This window comes from Hyaena hyaena, unplaced genomic scaffold, assembly GCF_003009895.1.
Source record: "Hyaena hyaena isolate Hyena2069 unplaced genomic scaffold, ASM300989v1 scaffold_254, whole genome shotgun sequence".
NCBI classification, from domain to species: Eukaryota; Metazoa; Chordata; class Mammalia; order Carnivora; family Hyaenidae; genus Hyaena; species Hyaena hyaena.
This window is the reverse complement of record NW_024080890.1, coordinates 2,156,871-2,181,427: the sequence shown is the minus strand read 5'-3', so window position 1 is coordinate 2,181,427 and position 24,557 is coordinate 2,156,871. Positions and strand designations below refer to the sequence as shown.

The 24,557-nt window shown below is 54.1% G+C and overlaps 1 protein-coding gene and 1 long non-coding RNA gene across 4 annotated transcripts in view; both read right to left on the bottom strand.

Moving 5' to 3' along the window:
• RIPK4 (receptor interacting serine/threonine kinase 4) overlaps positions 1-9,959 on the bottom strand; it is a 50,090-nt gene extending 40,131 nt beyond the window's left edge. For both annotated transcript variants that reach the window (XM_039245516.1, XM_039245515.1), the window contains exon 1: positions 9,735-9,959. In XM_039245516.1, coding sequence (XP_039101447.1) covers positions 9,735-9,916 — 182 coding nt within the window. In that variant the 5' untranslated portion in view covers positions 9,917-9,959. The remainder of the gene's footprint in view (positions 1-9,734) is intronic.
• Positions 9,960-11,779: 1,820 nt separating this feature from the next.
• On the bottom strand, positions 11,780-14,058 carry LOC120240641. Of its 2 annotated transcripts, none has more exons than XR_005530675.1 (3): positions 13,989-14,058; positions 12,437-12,491; positions 11,780-12,058 (listed from the first exon to the last, which is right to left on the bottom strand). It is a non-coding gene; the product is annotated as an uncharacterized LOC120240641 (long non-coding RNA). The 2 variants fall into 2 exon arrangements; XR_005530674.1 differs by lacking the exon at positions 13,989-14,058 and adding an exon at positions 13,010-13,074.
• Positions 14,059-24,557: the final 10,499 nt, after the last annotated feature.

Here is a 24,557-nt window from a genome sequence, read left to right as displayed (position 1 = left end):
ACGTGGTGATCCTATGTCTCACCTCTTCAGAAACCACCAACTACCGCGCACAGCCTGCCTCCAGTCCTATAAAGAACATACCGGAAGAAGGTCTCAGCCATTCACGCCACGCGGGCTGTGGCTGCTTCCTGACCCAAGGCCAAGACCAGCAGGTATGGTATAGAGGCTCTGGTCTGCAGATCTCAAACGTTTCCTCCTGGCCCTGCACAGAAAGTGTGCCGGCCCCCGGTCTAGGGTCGCTTTGTGGTGCAGCCCCTGGACTCAGATTAGAACCTCCATATCCTGGTCTGTGTTCACATCATGGGGCAAAAGTCCCAGAGTGTATTCAGGAAAAGGGGCTGAATCACATAAGGAGGGGGCTCGACCACATGCCAGCCAGGTCAACGGCTGTCAAAGCTGGACGCGGCAGAAAGCAACCCCAAACAGTCTGAGATGAAGATTCCCAGCCTCCATTCCCACGTTCCCCGACAGGACCCCAGCCCCTCTCACCCCCCCATCCAGCACCTGCATTTGGGAGCCTCGTGTGAGCATGTGCCAGGAAGCTGTGCCATGGGCGTGTCGGAGAGAATCCCTGAGTGTAGACCAGTGATTCTCACGTAGGGACAGCTTTGCCCAGCAGGGACACTGAGCGCTGTCTGGGACATTGTGGGCGTCATGACTCGGGGCCGTGACGGGCATCCAGTGGGTAGAGGCCAGGGAAGCTGCTTAACGATCCACGACACAGAGGACTGCGCCCAAGACAGAGCTGCCCAGCCCCAGGCGCGGGCCGTGCCAAGCCGAGGAACCCCATATAGACCGAGCCAAGTGCATCTCGGCCAAATTTAAAGTAAACCGTCACACTCGGGAATTGCCCACTAGGTACTCCCAGCGTTTATTTTACTTTTAATCTGTTTCTGTGGTTAACAGATACGCAACAAGGGAGCCACGGACACCTGATGAGGAGAGGACAGTCTTCTGGGCAGATGGCGCCTGGAAAACTGGTGAAACCACGCAGAACAACGGAACTGGGACCTAGTTCACAGCGCTCACAGAAATTAACTCAAAATGGGCCGAAGTCTTAAAAAGAAGACCTGAGACCATAAAACGAGAAGAAAGCGTTGGGAGAAGCTCACTGATACCCATCTTGCCAATGATCTTTTGGACATGATGCCTAAAGCACAAACAACAGAAGCAAAAATCAGCAAATGGAACTAAGTCAAACTCAAAAGCTTCTGCACAGCAAGGAGAACCGGGAACAGAATGAAAAGGCAGCCTACAAAACGGGAGAAGAATTTCGCAAACCGTGTATTGGATAAGAGGTTAGTATCCACAATAGATAACAAACAAACACAACTTAGTTAAAGAAGAAAAAATCTGAGTTGAAAACGGGCAAAGAAGGGCGCCTGGGTGGCTTAGTCGGTTAAGCGTCCGACTTTCGCTTAGGTCATGATCTCGCGGTTTGTGGGTTCGAGCCCCGCATCGGGCTCTGTGCCAACAGCTCAGAGCCTGGAGCCTGTTTCAGTCTGTGACTCCCTCTCTCTCTGACCCTCCCCTGCTCACGCTGTCTCTCTCTCCTAGAAATAAATAAAACATTAAAAAAAAAAAAAAGAAAGAAAATGGGCAAAGAACTCAGCAGACATTTGTCCGAAGAGGGCGTCACGACGGCCAGCAGGCACCTGAGCAGATTCTGAACATCACTAACCATCAGGGAAACGCAAACACAAACCACAGAGAGATATCACCTCACACCTGTCGGAATGGCTGTCATCGAGAAGAGAGAGAAACGGGCTGGCGGGGACGCGGAGAAGAGGGGAACCGAACCCTTCCACGCTCTTGGCAGGAATGTAACTCGATGCGGCCACTATGGAAAACAAAACCAAGGGTCCTCCAAAGAGTTAAAACAGAACCACGATACAAGGCAGCAATTCTGCTGCTGGGAATGTACCCAAAGGCGATGAGAACAAGATTTCTACAGGATCTCTGCACACCCATGTTTATCACAAGAGCCAAGCTGTGGAAACAACCCAAATGCCCGACAACGGATGAATGGATAAAAAAAAAAGGTGTGGTGCATATACATAATAGACTATTATTCGGCCGTGAGAAAGGAGAGGTATCCCCAGGGCGCCTGGGGGGCTCAGTCGGTTGAGCGTCCAACTCTTGATTTCGGCTCAGGTCATGATCTCGCGGTTCTTGAGATTGAGCCCACCATCGGGCTTGGATTCTCTTCCTCTCTCTCGGCCCCTCCCCCACTCGCTCTCGCTCCCTCTCAAAATAAATTAAATTAACATTAAAAGAAAAAGAAGGAAGATATCCTGCCATTTGCAACAACTAGACGAACCTTGAGCACATTATGCTGAGCGAGCTACGCCAGAGAAAGTTCTGTATGACATCACACCTATGTGGAATCTAAAAACGACAGAATAATTGGTGGTTCCCAAGAGAAAGAGGGGCAGAAAAGACTGATGGTGTTTAAGGGTACACACTTGTTTTTTAATTTTTATTTCTTTTATTGTTTTATTTATTTCTAAGTGAGAGAGAAAGCGTGAGCAGGGGAGGGCCAGAGAGGGAGGGAGACAGAATCTAAAACAAGCTCCAGGCTCCGAGCTGGCTGTCAGCACAGAGCCCGACGCAGGGCTTGAACCCACGAACCGTGAGATCATGACCTGAGCTGAAGTCGGACGCTTAACCGACTGAGCCCCCCAGGCGCCCCTAACGGTACACACTTGCAACAAGTGCCAAACAGCCATAAACACACAGTTGATTCAACACAGACAATAAGTATGTAACAGGACAAGTATCGCTCCAGTCGCCACCATATTACAACACGTATCAAAGTGACCCAGTATTCACCTTAAATCTACACAATGTTACCTATGAAATGCATCTAATAAACAAATATTTAATCTGAAAAACACAAAAAAGTTCATCTGTTTTTCCTGGAGAATGCGTTCCTGGGGAACATGCTGTCTAATAAACTCCTCAAGGAAAAGTCTAGAATCACAGGCCAGACATGCCGTACTGCAGCTGGGAACTGAGCACACCCAGCGTCTGCACACCGCCATGCAGGCGACAGGCCCGGCTGGCCTCAGGAACTCCCCCCCAAATGCCGGTTCGGGCACCAGCAGCCCAGGGCCCACCACAGGGGCTTCTCCTGGAAGCACCTGCTCCTGACTCCCCCCCGCCCCCACCCTGCACCTGCTCCCACTCGGTGGCCTGATGGAGAGTTCGCCACTGTACCAACCACATGAATCCATTTCTTGCTCATTTGACGTCCTCTCGGAGACTGCACGCGGCCAGGATTCCCACACCTGTATGAAAACGTTCGGCAGGGAGGAAGGCCGGCCGGCAAGGGGAGCCCCGGACCGCACTGTTCATCAGAGCCTCAGCACCCACGGCCTGCCTGCGCCCAGCACCTGCGCTCTCTCAGCTCCAGGCAGAGCGCGCGTGGGGCAGACACGGCACATTCTGACGGAGCATCAGTGAGACGAGATCGGTGATGCATGTGGAGGAGAGAGAGGGGGCAAGGGGACCCAGATCTCCACCAGGAGCCTCCGGGCGGCCCCTGCTCTGCACGAGGGGGAGCATCCGGGAGAAGGGGAGAGGTCGGTTTTGGACACACTCACAGAGGCAAAGAATGCCACTGGCCTTCGAACAAGAGAAACACATCGGGGATGAAGCAGTGTGTGACTGTAAAACAAAACTGAGTTTAGCACGGCTTGCTTTCTTGCCATTCTGGTTCAAGGGCCAATTGATGGGAAGCAAAACGCCCACAGGAGTGCGGTGCTGGGGGGGGGGGGGGGGGGGGGGGGGGGGGGGGGGGGGGAGGGTCCCTGGGCAGGGCCGAAGAGCGGCTCCTCCCCTCGGCCACACAGAGGCAGACCCCAGCCCTGTGCCGGGTCTCCACAGGCAGCTAAACACAGGAAAGGCTCAATGTCAGCATCAAGCACCGTTAAAAAGCCTGTCATCTTGGGGCGCCTGGGTGGCTTAGTCGGTTAAGCGTCCGACTTTCGCTTAGGTCATGATCTCGCGGTTCGTGGGTTCGGGCCCCGCGTCGGGCTCTGTGCTGACTGCCAGCTCGGAGCCTGGAGCCTGTTTCAGTCTGTGACTCCCCCTCTCTCTGACCCTCCCCTGCTCACGCTGTCTCTCTCTCTCCTAGAAATAAATAAAAATATTAAAAAAAAAAAAAAAAAAAGCCTGTCATCTAAAGAGGGAGAAAGTGGCACCCGGGGCCCATCTCTTCTGTCCTCCTCCCGCGAGACCTGGTGAGCCACACTAAACCAGAAGTGCCACTCTGACCCTCACTACCGCTAACTACCTTTGCTAACAGCACTCACTCCCCAGCTGCCGCAAGCGGACTTAGTACCAGTGGCTGCTTCTCCTTCCTAGTTGGTTAAGAATCAAGGTTATAAGGGCACCTTGGGGGCTCCGCTGTTTACGCGTCCCACTTCAGCTCAGGTCATGATCTCACGGTTTGTGGGTTCAAGCCCCGCATAGGGCTCTGTGCTGACAGCTTGGAGCCTGGAGCCTGTTTCAGATTCTGTGTCTCCCTCTCTCCCTGACCCTCCTCTGCTTGCACTCGGTCTCTCTCTGTCTCAAAAATAAATAAAAATATAAAAATAGTTTTAAATAAATGTGCTCGTATTGGAAAAAAAAAAGAATCAGTGTTATAATTTGTCTGTTCCCATTGCTTTTTTTTTTTCTTTTAAAGGGGCTGCTCACCAGCCCCCTCTGACCCACGTGTGTCTCTGGATGGCACTGGGCCCACATGGCATGGCCTGCGTCCTGCCCCCCAGGGGATGAACAGAGACACCGACCCCTGCAACGTGAAACCGTGTGAGGCTCCCTCCCTGGCGCCAGGTTTTGAGGAGCCGATGGCTCAGGTATTTACAGGCTGGATAGAAACGAGGGTCATCTTCTGGCTTGAGACACCCTGAGCTGAGCCTCCACGCAAGCCTGACAGAGAACAAGCATGCATTCTGGGAACAAAGTCAATTACATCAAGGCTGAAATTCTCATTAAGTGGAGGCTCTGAGCTACTCTGCAAATAGGTGTTTTCTTCCATTTGCCCAAAGGGTGTAATACATAAAACCAGGTGACTTCGGATTGTTGGGCTCATTAGCGCCTTAACAGCCTCCCCAGCAGCAGATCACTCACTCTCCCTCCTCCAGCACCCCAGTTCAGCAAGTTCACCACTCCCTGTGCCCCAGGCCCTTTCTACCCTAGGGAGACCCCACGCAGCTTCGTTTAAAAAACCAGAAAGGGACACCCCCCCTGCCCTACGGGTTTGCTCCCAAATGCTGACCACAGCTTGAATGTTCCAAGAACCCCGTACCCCTTTGGAAGAATGCCAAGCAGACCTGGCGCAACCAACCACATACGTAAGGACATCTCATCAAGGAAAATCATCCAGTGTTCAATGGCAGAGAGGACCCCACCCGTCACCACGCCTCCCTGGGGCAAGGAAGAGGGGGGCAGGACAGCCTCGGGAGGTCTGAGGGGACAAGGAGAGGAGCCCCTCACACAGGCCTGGGGAGTGGGGTTGCCCAGGGCCCCCTAAGTGCTAGCATTGGTTTTGTTCAGAAGGCTCGGCACAAACATTTTGCATCCTGTTCTCTCCCTGATAGGGATCGAGCCCAAATCCAAACGTCCCCAACCTCTCGGCTTTTCTTTAATTGCTTCAGGGACACCCCCACACACCTCCACCCCAGCAGTGCCCCAGAGGACCCCCCCTCACACACACACCCCTACGCCCCCGCAGGAGCCACCAATTTAGAGAAACTACACCCCCAGCCCAGGCGGATAACCGGGAGGCATCTGCAATCCAATGAGCCTTAAACAAGCCTTCTCAGGGAGCCCAGCGGGACAGGACGGAAAAGTAAGTGCTCCTCATGCGGAAAGAAACCGACTGTTTTTTGGTCAACAGCAATTATTTATTTTACATATACTCTTCCCCCAAGCAGGGTTTCTGGCTCATGTGGGTGACAACATAAAAGAGAAAGAGAGTACAGGTCCGGGACTGTGCCCACCATCACCACCGGGGGACCTGGGGGACCCGAGGGCTCCCTGCGCGGCTGGGGCCGGAGCCCGTGGAATTTCAGGCATGGGAACCATCAGGGTCCACACCATCTAATCCCGCTTCTTCGCTGTTAGGAGCAGAGTTCGAGGCCGCCCAAATCCACTGACATCAGTGTTCATTAAAGCAACCTACCAACTGCGCGTGCCCCAAAAGTGCCTGCAATCGGCCACAATTCGGCAGGCCCGGCGGCACATGGCTCTTCTGCGGTCATTTCAAGACGGGCTCCTTTTCTTCACCAGGTGGGCCAGGGTCATTAATTCTGTCTCCGCTGCTTGTCCACAGCACGCCCACCCGCAGCAGCGGGGCCCCTCCTGGTCCTGGATGGAAAACCTCCGGGCATTCACGGCACTAAGCTGGGGTTCAATTCCTTCAGTGCTCTTTCTCAATAGCACTTACATTAGTTCAGTTTTCTTTTCTTATTTAGGGCAGGCCAAAGCCTATTTCCCCCGCCCCAGGGAGGGCATCAGGGTAGGAAGAATGTCAGAAGTGTCATCAGACTGATCGTTTCTAGAAGACACTTTCTAAGCGGCCACGGGCGCCTCTCCGCTAAGAAATTCCCAAGATGGGCCGATGGTGAGGGAGGAGGGTCCCTTTCTGGAAGCGCTTACAGGGGAAATGGGGAAAGGAGGGGACGACATGGTGGCGGTCTCTGGTCTCTGGAGGGTAGAGGAGCCGCACAGACTGGGAAGAGAGGAGGGGTCGGCGTGGCCAAAGGGGACCAGCCACCGAGAGCTGCTGAGAGGGAGGAACTGGGGAAGCAGCTCTGCGAACTAACGGCAGCAGGAAAGAGGGTTTAATCACGTGTTAGCAGCCGCCTGGGGCCAGGCCTTCCCCACTCCCTAGGGTGCCCCCAGGGAGCTCCGAGGGTTCCCACACTGCTATTTTTAACGCGGACAAGAAGCGGGCTTGTCAGATCATCGGCTCTGCAGTTGCAGACCCTGGGTTTGCTCAGGCTCGTCCGGGCTAGCCGCTGCCGACGGCGCGTTCCAGGGCCCAGGCCAGGCCCTCTGTTATTCAGGCTTCCTCTTAGCCCGAGGGAGGGGCAGGAGGCTAGAGGGATGGGGCCTTTGGGGTCACCTTTGCTCGCCTCCACCGTAACTTGCCTTCCCCTAGACTCTGCCCTCATGCTTGCGACCCCCTGGTCACAGTTACCAGGAATGCCTGTGTCTCTCCAGAGCCACCAGCCATGCCCATGAGGGGTGGGAATCGCGGATCAGCAGGGCGCCCCTTGTGAAATCCCAGAAGATCCCCTTGGAGGCTCTGTGCCCCCCCCACCCCCCCAATCCTCAGGGCAGCCCCAGACCTCCCCTGCACAGAACTCTGTGCCCTGAGGCCTGAGCCTGCCTGCTGCTCCCAGGACCCCAGGGCATGGGGTGGGGGTGGGGCTGGGGGGCCAGGGCATCAGCAGGGCCGGAGGCTTCACCCAGAACCCCAGGAAAACCCTATTCCCCACTTCAGGGAACATCCTGCAGCCAGCGGGGTGGGGGTGGGGAAAGAGGGGAGCACAATTTCAAAGTCGAGATGCAACTCTGCAAGGTGCCCAGCTCCTTCTGCACGACACGAACCGCGCCCCCCCCACCCCACCCCAGAACGTGGAGCTGAATACAGTCATTAACTTCTGGCTTCGCACACAAAGAGCAGGGGGGTTTAACCACCTTCCCGATCAGAGGACTCAGCCCTGGTGCAAATACAGAACCCCAGCCTGCCCTGCAAAGCGCAAGCAGTGAATCTCTTCCTGCTGGGCGACGCTGACCTCCGCGGGCCGCCCGGTAACCTGCCACCACCTGCCTGGCTCGGGCAGGGCAGGAAAGGATTCCAGTTAAAGGACAAAACCCTTCTCAACCAGGCGATGCAATAGCCTAAGTGATCCGCGTCAGGTGGAGAAACCCTACCTCCTCCCGGGCCACCCAGGAAACAAGGGCCTGGTCGCTGGAAATAACAGATTCTGAGGATGCCGGCCGATGAGTCAGCCCGGCCGAGTACATCCTTGTTTACTTTGTTTGCTCCTCCAAGAACCCCTTGTTAAAAGCTTTTGCTGGAGAACAAAACTCACTTGGATCAGAAGCCTCCATCGGACAAACGCCCCCAGGAGCGTAAAAATGTCGCTCTGGCGAGGATCTCTCGCCCTTCAGGATCTAACCACTGGCTGGCATTCAAAGTGGGTTGGGTTTCATCAAAATAACCCCAGCCCCGCTCTGGGCCTGAGCAGTTCCCAGGATCCGCGGCAAAGAGAGGGGAGGAACAGCTTGCCCAGCACCTCACCTTTGTGATATTTTTATGACACTTGTCACCACTCTAGTGAAGTTTCCAAGTGACGCTGGGTTTGAGGTTCATGGCAAGAAGCCACCCATCGCTTTCCCATCTAATCTCCTAGGCCAGGATGAAAACGCACGGGCACGGAGCGCACAGGGCCTGACATCGCTGCTGCAGCAGGAAACACTGCAATCCTTCTACCTTCGTCCTGGGGCCTAAGAGGCCCGAGAGGGGACGTCACCACCATCCCACCGGCGGGGTTTGGAGGCCCCGTCATTCAATAAGCCAAGGATTAAAAACCAGCTGTTTGAGACAGCAAAGACTATGTGGGGTGTCTTCCTTTGTGCGTTGGGTAAGGACTCCCTAAAGGGCACCTCAGTACAGAATACACACCCAACTTCCTCCTAGAAGGTAAACTTTCACCAAATGATAACTTAAATGCTTACATCTCAACTACCTCAATGCAAATGTCAAAGGCTGAATCAAAACAGGACCTGCTTCTCCAGACCCCTCCCTCCCCACTCCACCTCCACCCCCCAAATAAGGCACAGACTACAGTTCCCCGGCCCAGTCTCACTGGGGTGGCTTCGCGTCCTTCCCAATTGTCATTAATTGAGCACCCCCGTTAGGCTGGGACAGGCAGGTTCGTGCACTGGGGCGCTGGGGTGCAGGAGGGCGCTGTGGATCGACCACAAAGCGGGTGAATGCAAAGGCCCCTCCCCAGAGGCTCGGCCTGGAAATAAAGTCAGCTGCAGCTTGAGTGTGTGGTCAGGGAGCGCTGGGCGGAACACCACCCACGCGACCCCCGGGGCCGCTGGCCGGACCCCAAGGCCAAGCCCCGCGTTCCGGAGCCGCGGAAGCCTGGCCAAGCCCTGCCCAGCGCTTCCGACCGAAATAATTACCGTCTTATATACCAATTTGTGCTCCAGCGAAAATTACTAAGTAAGTCGAAGGGAGTCTAACTAACTCACAAAGCCCAGATCCCCACACGGCAATTTTTCTAAGCCGGGCGCAGACCGCAGCGCACAGGCGGGTCCCGGGCGGACCGGACGCGCCTCCGAGGGGCGCGGGTCCAAAGCGCAGAAAATCCGAGGCTTCACGCGAAGCCCGCAGCACCGAGCTAGCACCCCTGAGCACCTCCCGTTTCGACCAAACGCGCCCCCTCGAACTTGGAGGCGCAGCCGGGAACCCGGAGAAGCTCGCCGCCCCGGCCTCCGCGGACCTCGGGCCGGGCAAGCGGCGCGGGCACCCCGGGGGGCTCACAGCCTCGGTCGGCCCTCCGGGGGCTCCCGAGGCGACCCAGGTGGAGAGGAGGCCCCTCCCCCGCCCGCGGAGTCCAAGCGCCCGGACCCCGACCCGCCGCGGCGCAGCTGCCAGGCCCGGCCGCGCCGCCCGCCCCAGCGCCTCCGCCCGGGCCGCTGACCTGTCGTCGACGTGCAGGCTGGGCGAGCACTTGATGGCGAGCCACGTCTTCCAGTGGACATGGCGCACCTTGTACACCTGCCCGAAGCCGCCCGAGCCGACCTTCTCCCAGCCCGCGAACTCGCCCGCGTCGAAGGTGCGCAGCAGCCCCAGGGCCCACGGGCTCCCGCACTCGCTCTCCATCGCGCCGTCTCGCCGCCGCCGCCGCCGCCTCCGCCCCGCGCCGCCGCGGCCGCCCAGGTGCCCAGGTGTGCGCCCCGCCCGCTGACGTCACTTCCGCCGCCTGCCGGCCCCGCCCCCGGCCGCCAGGTCCCTGCAGACCCACCTGGGGACGCGAGGGGTCACTGCGTCCTCCGCCCCGGCGGCGCGTGCGCGTGTGTGCGGATCACAGCGGGGCCCTACGCAGTTGTAGGAGACGCACAACCGCTGCGTTCGCCCCGGTGCCCTCACTTGGCAAAATTTGGCCAAAAAAGGGGGTGGGGGGGAGTATGTAATAACCAGGATATTGACTGCCATACGGCCCCGCCGGTCTTACTCGGTTTGCCCCGATTTTACGTGGCCTCATGGGCGTGCCTTACTTTCTGTGCAATGTTACCACCTGTGTAACGTCGTGTATCTACCACTGTTGTCAAGATCTCGAACTTTCCATCAAGAAAGGAGCCCTCCTGCGCCCCTTTTGGTAACTGAAACCCCAAGCCCTGGCCATCACTAATCTTTCCTGTTTCCTGTGTTATTGTAAAATATGTTATGGTTGCACGTAGGAATTATCTAGTGAGGGGTCTTTCGAAATTGGCTTTTTTTTTTTTTCACTGAGTGCAATTTCCTGGAAACTAGCGTCTCGCTTTTTGAGTCCGAAGTTTCCCATTTTGGAAGTAACTCTTTTTTTAATCACCCCAACGGCAGATCTAAAGTGGAGTTTTAGGGGCGCCTGGATGGCTCAGTCGGTTGAGGTGACCACGTCGGTTCAGATCATGTTCTCCCCAATGCAGGGTCCTGTGCGGCCAGCTCCGAGCCTGGAGCCTGCTTCAGCTTTGGGGTCTCCCTCTCTCTCTGCCCCTCCCCCGCTCGTGCTCCATCTCTCTCAAAAATAAATCAACCTTAAAAAAAATTTTTTTTTAATGGGCTTTTAAAGACAGCTGGAGTTCCTCCATCCTTTCCTGGAGAACAGTATGATTTTTACACCTTGAAGACAACTGGAAAGGAAGGATGCCTTTCCACCCTTGGGAGGAAAACATTCCCAGCCTTGAATGAGGTCGCAGCTTGGGAAGATATCTGAGTCAGAGGTCGAGAAATGTTAAGTGCAAACTTGCACGCCTAAGAGCCACTCACTCCTGCACGCCGTACAGTGAGTGAAGGCTTCTTCTTGGCCAGGTGAGATGACACGGAGGCAGGGCTGGAAGGCGGCACCAAGGAGGGAGCAGCTTAATGACAGTGTGTTTTTGTGTCGCCCCAAAACGAGAGGCTGATCCTGGCTGGCACGGGGAAGTCTCAGACTCGCCTTCTACAGGCTTCCCCTTCCACTGGGCACACGATCTTATTTTACAGCCAGTGATGGAGCCTTCTCTGCGCTTTGGAACCGGCCCCTCCCCTCCCCCACAGGCTCCCTGGAGAGTGCTGACGCTTCGGGCCACAGGGGGCCTCCTGGGAAAGAAAACCAGGCAGCCGGGTCCTTTACCCCCCTCATCGTCAACTCCGAATTGATCGCCTTGAGACCGGAGTGGCGAATGATTATTGATGGTAGCAAATGTAACTAACATTTGCACTAACATTTTTTAAAGCGTTGTGGCTTTAAAGACAGAAAGATAACTTGAAAGCCAGCATAGTGGTTATTTTGGCGGAGGTGGGGGGGGGGAAACAATCAATCGACTAGAAAATGAATCACTCGTGCGTGCTGTTTCCGGGACTTCGCTAGAGGCATCTTTCTCCAGACTTCCTCTGCTCCAGAGTCTCACGGTGCGGGGTTCATTCAGCCGCCTAAGTGACTAACAGCCCACAGCAGTCCAGTAATAAAATACACCGATTTCATTTATTTAATCATCTGGCGCTTCACTCAGCAAATATTTGTGGAGCGTCTGCTGCAGGCTCAGCACTGGGTTCCTGGGCCCACAACCAGAGCCCACAGAGGCTTGGAGACCCAGTCCCCAACTGCGAGCAGAGTGGGGCAAAGATCGCGGCCAAGGTTGGGCAGGCTGCTCCCCGGCGCCCCTTGAGGTTGGCTGTGTTCTTGCTGCAGGCCACTTCGTGCGTTCAAGGTCAGTTACAGGAAAACAACATCCCTCGCAGGAACCCTCGCAGGACTTGGGAGGCGAGCCCGGGTTCCAGACCCTGAGGGATTTTAGAAGAGTGAATGTTCGCGTTAATGGTCACTGGTCCTACGTGCTTACAAATAGTTTATTGTCAAGTTAACGTTTCTTTATTTTTGAGAGAGATGGAGCATGAGCAGGGGAGGGGCAGAGGGCTGTCGGCACAGAGCGGAGTGGGGCTCGAACTCACGAACTAGGAGATCATGACCTGAGCCAAAGTCGGCAGCTTAACCGACTCAGCGACCCAGGCGCACCATTTCTAAGTATATAAAAGTAACTTACAGTTTCAATAATTTAGTGATTATTTTACCAGTGTTTATAATGTGAGGCCGTAAACCTTTGTGGTTACTCTGTGGCCATCCAAGAAGCCCCAGAGAGTGAGATATAGAAGGTTTCTTACCATTTTCGACACAGAAATCTTGGTGTTACACTGAGGTATGAGGACACTGAAGGGCCTAAAGAGAATAAAATACTTACAGTTTTATTTTGTCATGCAAATATTTAACATAAATTCATAACAACTACAAGTGACAGGTGAAAAGATTCAAAAGGGACACAAGTCAGTTTGTTGAAATGATTTCAATCACTAATAGGGCACAAAACATAAAGATCCATCATTTTTGAACTGTAGATGTTTGATCAGCTGTAAGCTTTAAAAATTAATATTAATATTTTATGGATGAGATTAAGCATATACACATTGAAAGTTAAGGCTTCTTATGTTGGCCTTAACCTAGAGTAAGTAATCAGAATATAAAATAAGACAAAATGTATATTAAATTGAATTTTCCATCTTAATGGGCTGTAGCGATTTTCTTAGTAAACAGAGAAGCCTCACCCGTAATTTCTTAAACACATTCTCCGAAATGATTGAACCCGCTACAGGGTCAATGATTTATATCAATGAAAACCTTTTATCAAACATAAAGTTTCACTTTTAGTACATTTTAGGTACAAATAAAAGTGGACTGACCCAAAGAAAGCTATTAGCGCAAGTTTTGCGTCTCAGACTTGGGAAGTGGCCGTCGTGAGGGTTCGTGCGACCACGGCCCGGGTGGCCGCCGCGCGCGCGAGGGACCTAGCGCAGACAGCGGGCTCCCCTCCCCGCGCGGGGCAGCGCCGGGTACCCCGGGGGCTGGAGGTGGGAGCCGTCGGGAGAGGGGAGCCCGGAGGCGGAGACGCTCGGTGACGCGGGTGAAGTGACAGCGGCCGGTCCCCCAGGAAGTACCACGTGCGCGCTCTCCTACCCCGGGTGCCTGGGTGCGCAGCTCGGGGACCCTGGGGGGGTCCCCCTCTTCGCGCGCGCCCCCGCGTCCCGCCGCCAGGAACCCACGGACCCTGTGGCCCAGGAGCAGGCAGGTGCGGGGCTCTCCTGCGGCGGGGTCCCCAGGTGACCGTGGGCGAGTGGGCCCTGCCTTAGGGTGGCCGAGGGGCCCCGGGGACGCAGGGTGCATGGCGTGGCGTGGACCAGGGGCCGGAGGAACGGCGCCGGGGGTCTGGCACTCGTACTGTGTGTCCGCTCCGTGAGGCTGTCCTCCTCCAGCGGCGGTGGAGCCGGGACAGACCAGCGCCGCCAGGGGGCTCGGGGGCGAGGCCGCGGACCCCCCGCGCCTCCCGCGCGCTCGCTGGCTCCGCCCCTCGCTCCTCGCCCCGCCCTCCCAGCCCCGCCCCTCCAGGTCCAGCCCCCTCCTGGCCCGCAGGCTCCGCCCCTCGCCCCGCCCTCCTCGCCCCGCCCCTCCAGGTCCAGCCACCTCCTGGCCCGCAGGCTCCGCCCCTCGCCCCGCCCTCCTCGCCCCTCCAGGTCCAGCCACCTCCTGGCCCGCAGGCTCCGCCCCAGGTAGGTGGCTCTGCCCTCCCGCAAGGGCGGCCCCTGCGGCAACTCGCTGGGACCGTGGCTGAGCATTGCCTGCGGGACTTGACTGTTAATTTGCTGGAGAACAGAGCTTGCTCACCGCTGCGATCCGTCCCCTTCGTTCCGAGGGGCACCCAGAGCTAGGTGCCGCGGCCCGGCTTTCCTCGGCGCCCCTCCCAGGGCCGTGGAGGGGGAGAGGGGCCCACTTACCGGGTCTAGCTTTTATCCAGCGAGGTTCTCCGCTTCTTATACTTCAAGCACAGTGACACACGATGTCACGGCGGCCTCAGGGGTACAACACGGTGATTCACCCTCTCGGCCCGTCATGCTGGGCTCACGGGTGCTCACGCCCCCACCTGTCACCGTGCGCGCGATTGCAGCGCCATCAGCTGTATTCCCGGGCTGCGCCCTTCAGGGCCCTGCTCCCTCAGTCCCTAACTGGGCGCCTGTGCTTCCTGCCTGTTCACCATTTTGCCCCCGCCCCTCCCTCGGGCCACACCCATCTATTCCCTGTACTTAGGGGTCTTCTGCTTTCTGTTTGCTTCTGTGTTCATGTGTTTTGTTTTTTTAGATCCCCATGTAAGTCTTTTTTTTTTCTTTTTATTTTTTTAATTTATTTTTTTCTTACAAATAGTTTATTGTCAAGTTGGTTTCCATATAACACCCAGTGCTCATCCCCTCAAGTGCCCTCCTCCATGCCCATCTCCCCCTCCCCCCTAGATCCCCCATGTAAGTCTTGTGGGATTTGTCCCTCTCTGTCTTAATTCTCTCTAGGTTCATCTGTGTGGTTGCAAATGGCAAGATTTTATTCTTTTTATGGCAGAGTGCTATTTCATTGTATATACACACCACTGCTTTTCCATTCATCTACTGATGGATACTTAGCTAGCTGCTTCCATAGTTTGGCTATTGTAAATATTGTGAATAATGCTGCTATAAACACAGGGGTGCGAGTATGCCTCTGAATCACTATTTTCGTACTCTTTCGGTACTCAGTCGTGGAATTACTGGATCATATGATAATTCCATTTTTTAATTTTTTGAGGGACCTCCATACTGTTTCCCAGAGTGGCTGCCCCAGTTTGCATTTCCAGCAACAGTGCATGAGGGGCCCTTTCTCCGCAGCCTCACCAACGCCTGTTATTTCTTGTGTTGTTTTAGCCGTTCTGACAGGTGTGAGGCAGTATCTCACTGTGGTTTTGATCTGTGTTTCCCTGATGCTGAGTGATGTTGAGCCTCTTTTCCTGTGTCTGTTGGCCATCCAGGTGTCTTCTGTGGAGAAATTGTCTGTTCGTGTCTTCTGCCCATTTTATAATTGGATTATTTGGTTTTTTTGGGTGTTGGGTTGTATCAGTTCTTTATATATTTTGGATAATAACCCTTTATCAGATATGTCACTTGCAAATATCTTCTGTCGATTGCCTTTCCGTTTTGCTGATTGTTTCCTTTGCTGTGTAGAGGCTTTTTATCTTGATGAGGTCCTGATAGTTCATTATTGCTTTCGTTTCCCTTGCCTCTGGAGCTGTGTCTAGAACAATGTGACTACGACCAATGTCTGAGACATTACTGCCTGTGCTCTCCTCTAGGATTTTGAGGGTTTCGGGTCTCCCATTTAGATCTTTAACCCATTTCGAGTTTACTTTGTGTACGACGTAAGGAAACGGGCCAGTTTTGTTCTTTTGCACATCGCTGTGCAGCTTCCCAACACCTTTTGTTGAAGAGGCGGTCCTTTCCTATTACATATTCTTGCGTCCCTTGCTGAAGATTAATTGACCATACAGTTGTGGTCAATATATTGCTGGGCTCTCTCTTCTGTTCTATTGATCTGTGTGCCTATTTTTGTGCTATACTGTTTTGATGACTACAGCTTTTCCGTACATCGTGAAAGCCAGGATTATGACACCCCCAGCTTTGTTCTTCACTCTCAAGATCATTTTGGCCATTTGGGACGTTTTGTGATTTTATACCCACATTAATATCTTATAAATGCTGGGGCGCCTGGGTGGCTCAGTGGGTTAAGCGTCCAACTTCGGCTCAGGTCATGATCTCACGGTTTGTGGGTTTGAGTCTCGCATCAGACTCTGTGCTGACAGCTCAGAGCCTGGAGCTGCTTCAGATTCTGTGTCTCCCTCTCTCTCTGCCCCTCCCCCATTCATGCTGCCTCTCTTTCATAAATAAATAAACTTATTTTAAAAATCTTATAAATGTTAATATTTAGCAAATGTTTTCTTATACACAAGCCTCCCTTTTCCAGAGTTGTGGTCTGACTCCAGTGACCCCACCCCTGCCTTCCCCCAGTGTACGATCCGTGCCCTGGTACCTCAGGCTCACGGCTCAGCACAAAGACAGCATTAAGCACATGCGTGTTGAATCACCTATAATCTCTCTACATGAGTGCACTCTCCTCACTCCCTGCCTTGAAGTGTTGGGTCCCAGGACCCCCCTCCCTCGCCAGACACTGTCGTCTTTATCCCCAGTGAGCTCCTCCAGCCCACCGCCTCAGCGTCCATCTATCCGACAGATGCCGACCTTGGTACATCCAGGCCAGACCTCTCCTCTGCACACGAGACCCCAAAATTCAACATGGCACCCATATCTCTAAGGTACCTCCACATGTCTGAGATGAGCCTGCGATTTTCACCCCCAAACTGGTTCTTTCCAGGGTGTCCCCATCTCTACGAATCAACTGCCTTCTCTTCTGAAGGCCAGGAATCAAGAAGCATGGGGAGACCCTCATGCACCCTCCAGCCCACAAGACCCAGCCCATCATCAGCTCCCCCACTCGACACGTGGACAAGAGGCGCCCCCTTGCCCTCCCCACTCCCCCCGCGTTCCCCACGCCCTGCTGCAAAGGGCTGTCTGAGGTCTGGCCCTCCTTGGGCCTGCCCTTCTACCTGGGGCCAGGAGGGGCCCAGCCTCCTAGATCAAACTAGATACCTGTGACCCCAGCCCAAAGGTCCCCAAGACCACCCCCCCAAACTCTGCATGGGTCCATCCTCCAGAGGGTGACCTCACTGCTGGTGTGAGCACCCTCGTGCCCCCCGCGCAGCCAGAGGAGGCTGTTTGCGGGGGGTGTGGATGGGGCTGTCCCCACTGTGGGTCCTGGAGGCTTCCCTCTATTTGCTACGAAGCTGGGGGTGGACAGAAAGAGGGTCAGGAGTCTGAGATCTGCCAGTTCAAGTCTGGCCTCCTAAGTCGTGTATTTGTCAAAGCAGGACAGGACACGCGTCATCTAACACTTAGTCTACTGGCTTGATAATTTTCAACAGTTTAGACACATGGTGCGTTGGCCTCAGTTCATTCCTTCTCCGGCAGGAATACCACCGACGGTCTGATCACCAAGCCACCAGCTCCTCCTTCCTCAGCATCTCCTGGTGGGATGCTGCCTCCCGTGCCAGCCCCTGGCCCTGCCCTGGTCATTTCCTGTCATTTACCGCCCTCTCCAGGGGGTCTTCAGGGGAGGGCAGTGATGTTTGGAAAATGCAAGCCCGAGGTCATTGTTTTAGGATGAAAAGGGCCTGCCCCTCCCCCACACCCCCCAGTCTCTGCTGCTCTCGGTCCTCTAGCCACACCCTCCACCCCAAGTCCTCTGACTCAGGCTCCACAGGGCCTTTGCACAAGCTGTCCTGTCAATCAGGAAAGTTCAGCTGATGCCAAGTTCCCTCCCACTCCGCCTCTCCCCGACTCTGTCTTTCCTCGAGTCCCAGATTCAGTCAAATTCCTCTGTCACAAGCTCCTGGGGTATGTAGCTGGCTGCATCATCGTGTTTATTAGGCCCTGCTGGTGAGTAACTGGCTCCTCCTCTCTGGACCGCCCTGCCCCCCATCCAGGTTTGTCCCTGACCACCGCCCTTCTCTGTCCTGGCCACACTGGCCTTTTCGTTCTTCCACAACGTGAGCACATGCCCTACTCAGAGCCTCTGCAGGAGCAGCGCCTCTCCTGGGAAGCCCCGGCACCCAGCCTTCACCTCTTTTGTTCAATGTCACTGCTTCCTTGAGGCCCTCCCAGATAACCCATCTAAAATGGGACCGATCCAGCCCAACTCGATGCCACCCCCTGGGAGCCACTCGAGAGGCTGGGGAGTTATTACAGCTCTCTGGTGACACGCATCGTGAAATGCGTGGTGGCTCAGTGACTCAGGGGTGAGTCCTGTGGGATCACTGTGAGAGCCCCCCCCCCCCCACTGGGGCCTGGGCCCGGCAGGATGTGCTCCTGAGCCCAAGGCTCTCCTGTAGCCCTCCTACACTGCACCCCCCTCCCCGCCCCCCCCGACCAAGACCTGCCTGGCACTTCCGTTTCTTAAGTAGTTATGATCAAGCAATTTGGAAAGTATTTATGGGAAAACAGTGACAAGGCATTAAAACATTAAGCACAGGGGCTCCTGGGGGGCTCAGTCCATTAAGCCTCCGACTCTTGATTTCAGCTCGGGTCAGGATCTCACGGTTTGTGAGATCGAGCCCCGTGTCGGGCTCTGTGCTGATGGCTCCCTGCTTGGGATTCTCTCTCTCTGCCCCTCCCATGCTCATGCTCTCTCTCTCTCTCTCTCTCTCTCTGTTTCTCTCAAAATAAATAAGTACAGGGGCTCCTGGGTGACTCAGTCGGTTAAATGTCTGACTTCGGCTCAGGTCATGATCTCGTGGTTTGTGGATTCAAGCCCCGCATCGGGCTCTGTGCTAACAGCTAGATCAGGGCCTGGAGCTGCTTCGGACTCTGTGTCTCCCTCTCTCTCTGCCCCTCCCCTGCTCACACTCTGTCTGCCTCTCAAAAATAAATAATAAAACATTGAAATTTTTAAAAAATAAATAAGTACACATTTTCTTAATTAAAAAAAAAAAGTTAAGCATAGAATTACCCCATAACCCAGCAATTTCACCTAAGTGTAAACCCAAAAGAATTGAAGACGGGAATTCAAACAAAAATTTGTACACAGGTGTTGCTAGCAACATTATTCACAAAAGAGCAAAAGGTTGTAACACCCCGAGTGTCCATCAGTGGGCGAGGGAGTAACAGAATGTAATAGGAGCAATAGAAGGGACTTTGGCCACACGCTCACGGCCTGTCCCGCCAGGCATTGTCTCCCGCGGTGAGCACGGGCCTGGAGCTGGTAGCCGGGGACAGAGCTGTCTGCTCTGGGCATGAAGATCAGGACCAGATCTTCTGTCCATAGTAGTGATCTTGGCGGCCGGAACTGGACCCATCATCTCAACTACGGCTGGAGAGAGGCCCAGAAGGGTCCAGAAACACAGCCCAAAGGTCCTTTCCAGCAGCGGATGTCTATTGTGTGTAGTTTCCAGAAAGCAGAGCTGACGTCAAAAAGCAGGTCCGCAGACCCCACCAACGGAGTGGGACCGGAGGTGACCCGCAGCCCCTGGCTTATTTTTGCTGGACACGCAGGGGAGATCTGCCCAGTTGACATGCCTGCCGGGAGTAGCTGGTGAGCCTCCCTCACTGAGCTCACGGCCTCGGGGGTGAGGTTCACAAGGACCATGAGCCAGGGTGGGGCCCACACGTGGGGCCGGGGGAGGGGGGTGGGGGGAATGGCCCAAGGCCATGAACTAAGCACAGAGACTGGGCGGAGCTAGACGAGCCATGGACCACAGGCTGCTTCCAGGACCCAAGGGGGAGAGAGCTGCCAAAACAGGGCAGCAGAAATGACCAGAATGTTTCACTAACTCCTGGAGGGGAGCGCCTCACATTTTTCAGGGCCGTCTGAAAGCTGTGAGTTGCCTGGGGTTCTTCGAAGCTGTTTCAGGGGTCCTGGCAGCCCACCTGGAGGAAATTCTGCAGGGGCCGGGATGGCCAGGACCCGAGGCCCTTCAGAACCCCCCCCGGGGGGGCTAGGGAGGCACTTAGGGGCTGGGTGCCTAGGGGGCCTGGTGAGACCCACCGTTTGGGACAAAGCTGTGTCCCCTCAAAAGATATGTTCTTCTCCTAAACCCCAGTGCCTGCGGAGGCGACGTTATTCTCATTTTTGTTTTTGTTTTTTTTTAACATTACTAATTTCTTTAAAAACATTTATTTATTTTTGAGAGAGAGAGCAAGTGCATGAGCAAGAGCAGGGGAGGGGCAGAGGGAGAGGGAGAGAGAGAATCCCAAGCAGGTTCCACACCATCAGCGCAGACCCCGACTGGGGGCTCGAACTTACAAACCGTGACATCCTGACCTGAGCTGAAATGAAGAGTTGGAGGCTTAACCGACTGAGCCGCCCAGGAGCTCCCAGGTGACATTATTCTTAAATAGTCTTTGCAGATGATCAAGTTAAAGTGAGGTCATTGAGGGAACCCTACTCCAATGTGACCAGTGTCCTTATAAAAAGGGGGAATTCAGGGGCGCCTGGGTGGAAGTGTCCATTGAGCGTCTGACTCTTTACTTCCAATCTCGTGATTCGGGAGTTCAAGCCCCACACGGTCAGTGCAGAGTCTGCTTGGGACTCTCTCTCTCTCTCTCTCTCTCTCTCTCTCTCTCTCTCTCCCTGTCTCAAATTAAATAAATAAGCTTTAAAGAAAAAAGGGGAGGGGACTTTAGGTAGATAAACACAGAGGGAAGATGACATAATGACAGACCGAGAAGGTGGCCGTGTGACCAGAGGACGTACCTACAAGCCAGCGATTGCTGACAGGTGCGAGGAGCTGGAAAGGGCAGGAGGACACTCCCCTGGAGCCTTCACAGGGAGGCTGGCCCTGGGGACACCTGGATTTCGGACGTCTGGCCTCCAGCCTGTGAGAGAGCACATTTCTGTTGGGGTGAGCCCCCCACTTGCGGTACTTTGATACAGCAGCGTCAAGAGACTAAAATAACCGACACGACTGATATCTCTGTCACAGTTGCATGGATCCTTATTTTGTGCAGCAACAAGAGATACCAAATGTCTGTGTTCGCTCTGGGCTCACGGGCCTGCCGACTGTCGCTGGTCAAAACCCTCATCTGGGGGTCTGTAACGGTTAATTTCACATGTCAACTTGACTGGCCCACAGGGTGCCCAGATTTTTGGTCGAACATTCTGGGTGTCTCTGTGAGGTCTTTTAAATAAGACTCACGTCTGAATCAGTGGGCCAAGGAAAGCAGATTACTGCCGCCACTGGTGTGGGTGGGCCTCGTCCAATCAGTTCAAGGCCTGAAAGGAAGTAAGGGAATTCATCCTGCCTGGTGGCCTTTGAACTGAAACATCAGCTCTTCCTGGGTCTCAAGCGTGAAGACGCTTCCTGTGTCTCATTCTCCAGACGAGAGCAAAACCATCCATCTCCTGGGTCTACAGCTTATGTAACCATCTGCAGATATCGGGGATTGTGAACCTTCAAAATCACGTGAGCCAGTTCCTTATAATAAATCTCTGGTCTATATAGAACGGAACCTATCGGGTGCCTGGGGGCTCAGTCAGTTGAGTGACTCAACTGAGTGTCTGACTTCAGCTCAGGTCGTGGTTCGTGGGTTCGAGCCCCGCATCAGGCTCTGTGCTGACAGCTTGGAGCCTGGAGCTGCTTCGGATTCTGTGTCTCCCTCTCTCTCTGCCCCTGCCCTGCTCATGTGCTGTTATTCTCTCTCAAAAACAAAATAAATATTTAAAAACTTAAAACAGAACACATAGGCTCTGTTTCTTTGAAGAACCCTGGCTAATGCAGAGCCTTAAGTTTTCCTATTTAACTTTAATCCTATTTCCTAAAACCAGTCCAGTTTTCTTATTGGCAAAAATAATGGACTCACATTTTTGCAGGCTGTTTTGTATTTTCTATTGCATTTTGTTTTTTTAATAGCCATTTCCTTTTTTAAAAAATAAGTTTATTTATTTATTTTGAGAGAGAGAGACAGAGAGAGAGAGAGAAAGCATGAGCAGGGGAGGGGCAGAGAGAGGGAGAGAGAGAGAGAATTCCAAGCAGGCTCTGCACTGAGCACAGAGCTGGATGCGGGGCTCAATCTCACAAAACAGTAAGGTCATGACCTGAGCCCAAATCAAGAGTTGGACGCTTCACCGACCGAGCCCCCCGGGTGCCTCTAAAACAGCCATTTGGAAGCCATTCTGGGGAAACCTGATGCTGCTGTTCAAGGTCAGGGAAATGAGCAGTCGGGGCAGGGACAGGAGGCAGGGCGAGTCTGGACAGGCTCTCTGACACATTAGGTAGGGGAGTCAGATGCCCTCTATCTGAAGCTCAAGTGAAAGGATCCCAACACAGGGCGTCTGAAGGTCGGCGGCTCCCGGCCCTGCTCTGCTCTGATTGTGAGTGTGAGTGTGAGTGTGGAGGCTGAGCTTTCCCACCGCCGGACCCCGCCCCCACCGCGAGTCATGCCCACCCCAGGGCCGGGAGCCCCACGCCCGAGTTCTCAGCCAGCCTAGTCGGGTCTCTCCTATCGCTGCTCGCGATCAGACATCACCCGCCAAGACTCTTCCCCCCAAGACATCTATCTGGAAAGGAATGCTCTCCGGGTGCTATTTCTCACACACGCCCTGGCGGCTCTGCCAAATTCTCAAGGGAGCGTTTCCCCCAGGTGGCCGTCTGCCACCTGCGGCCGGAGCGTGGGAACTGCAGCCGCGCCGGCATCAGGGCGGCCCGCAGACCAGCCTCCCAACCAAACTGTGCTCCACTCACTCGGCAAGTATTTGGGGTGCAGCCGGGGTGGGCCTGGCACGGCTGCGGGTACAGAGGCCTGTGGCCTGGCTCTGCCCTCCTGGGTCTCTCAGTGAAATCCAGGCACCCAGCCTGACGGAAGCAGGTGGTGTGAGCGGCTGCCGGCCTCCCAGCTCCCTCCGCCACCTCCCAGCGGCTCTTGCCTCAGTTTCTCTCCCTGTCGGATGAGGAAGGAGAAACTAAGGGTCTAAACTAAGCATTGTCTCTGTCTTCCCTCTTTGATGGGCTTTTAGTGACGCACTGAAACCATCTACGTTTCCATTAATCCCATAAAATGGACAAATATGATGATACCAAGTTATAGTCAACGAAAGAGAAAATTACAACCATTTCCACGTTGAGACCCATTTCTGTTAAACTGTCATATAGTTTGTATAAGCAAAAGCTCAGAAGCAACCCACCTCCCCATCAACAGGGCTGGGGATGAATTATCTTCACTCACCGCATGGAGAAGTACTATGCAGTCATGAGAAGAAAGAAGGGCAGTGTCCGCACAGGGCTCTGGGGTGATCCCAGAGATCTCTGTGAACAGAGCAAGGCGGAGGAAAGCGTCAGGCGTGCATTGCCGTTTAACCAGGACCAGCCGAAAACAGAAAATCTGCTAGCCATCTAACATCTGTCTGTCCGTCTATGACCTACCTATTCGTCTATCAACTCTCTACTGTCTATCTACTATCATCTACCGTCTATCTACCTATGTATCTATCATCTGTTAATCTGTTTCTATTTAAATTGAACAGCGAGAGAATAATCCGTACGCATTTTTGGAGGAGACCCATGGGGGATGGCGAGTGGGAGGGTGTGGCCTGGACACACAACCTTGTTGCACGTATCTTGTTGTATAGATTGAACTTTGGAACCACACTCTTATAAAACCAAATTAACTTTTAATAAGCAGGGGCACCTGGGTGGCTCAGTCGGTTAAGCGTCTGACTTTGGCTCAGGTCACGACTTCACGGTTCCCAAGTTCGAGCCCTGCATCAGGCTCTGTGTTGACAGCTCAGAGCCTGGAGCCTGTTTCAGATTCAGTGTCTCCTTCTCTATCTGCTCCTTACCTGTTCACGCTCTCTCTCTCTCTCTCTCTCAAAAATAAATAAACATTGGGGCGCCTGGGTGACTTAGTCGGTTAAGCGTCCGACTTTCGCTTAGGTCATGATCTCGCGGTCCATGGGTTCGAGCCCCGTGTCGGGCTCTGTGCTGACTGCCAGCTCAGAGCCTGGAGCCTGTTTCAGTCTGTGTCTCCCTCTCTCTCTGACCCTCCCCTGCTCACGCTGTCTCTCTCTCTCTCTCCTAGAAATAAAAATATATATAAAAATAAATAAACGTTAAAAAAAATTTATAGGGGCGCCTGGGTGGCTCAGTTGGTTAAGCATCCAACTTTGGCTCAGGTCATGATCTCACGGTTCATGGGTTTGGGCCCTGCGTCGGGCTCTGTGCTGACAGCTCAGAGCCTGGAGCCTGCTTCAGATTCTGTGTGTGTGTCTCTCTCTCGGCCCCTCCCCTGCTCATGCTCTCTCTCTCTCTCTCTCTCTCTCAGAAGTATATTTAAAAAAATTTATAAACTTAAAAAAAGCAAAACTACATCAAATATGTCAAAAATGCACCAACATATATCAAAAGTAGAGTAAGATGAACTGCATGTATATCCATGTGGTGACCTGCCCCCACTGCTCCCCGTGGGTTGACAAGGTGAAGATTAGAAAGTTCTTCCAGGGGAAAAAAACATGACAAGGAGAAAAGAACTAAGAAAAAGACAACCTTGGCCTCTCCCAGTAATCTTGCTGTGGGTGGAGGGATGAAGGAAACGCGATGCCCAAATTCTATCATCGCCTGTGTCATGGGGAATGGAGATTTTTGGTGTGAGATTTTCCGGTTGAGGAGCCCTGAATTCGCAAGGGGAATGTCAGCACAGAAGAAGCAAAATTAATGAAAACTGATCATGCAAACATGCTGTGAATTGGGTCATTATCCATCATGATGTAAATATGTACCTGGGGGGGAGGGGTGTTTCTCTGGACAGCAGTGTTCCCTCCTCCTCCTCGGCACCT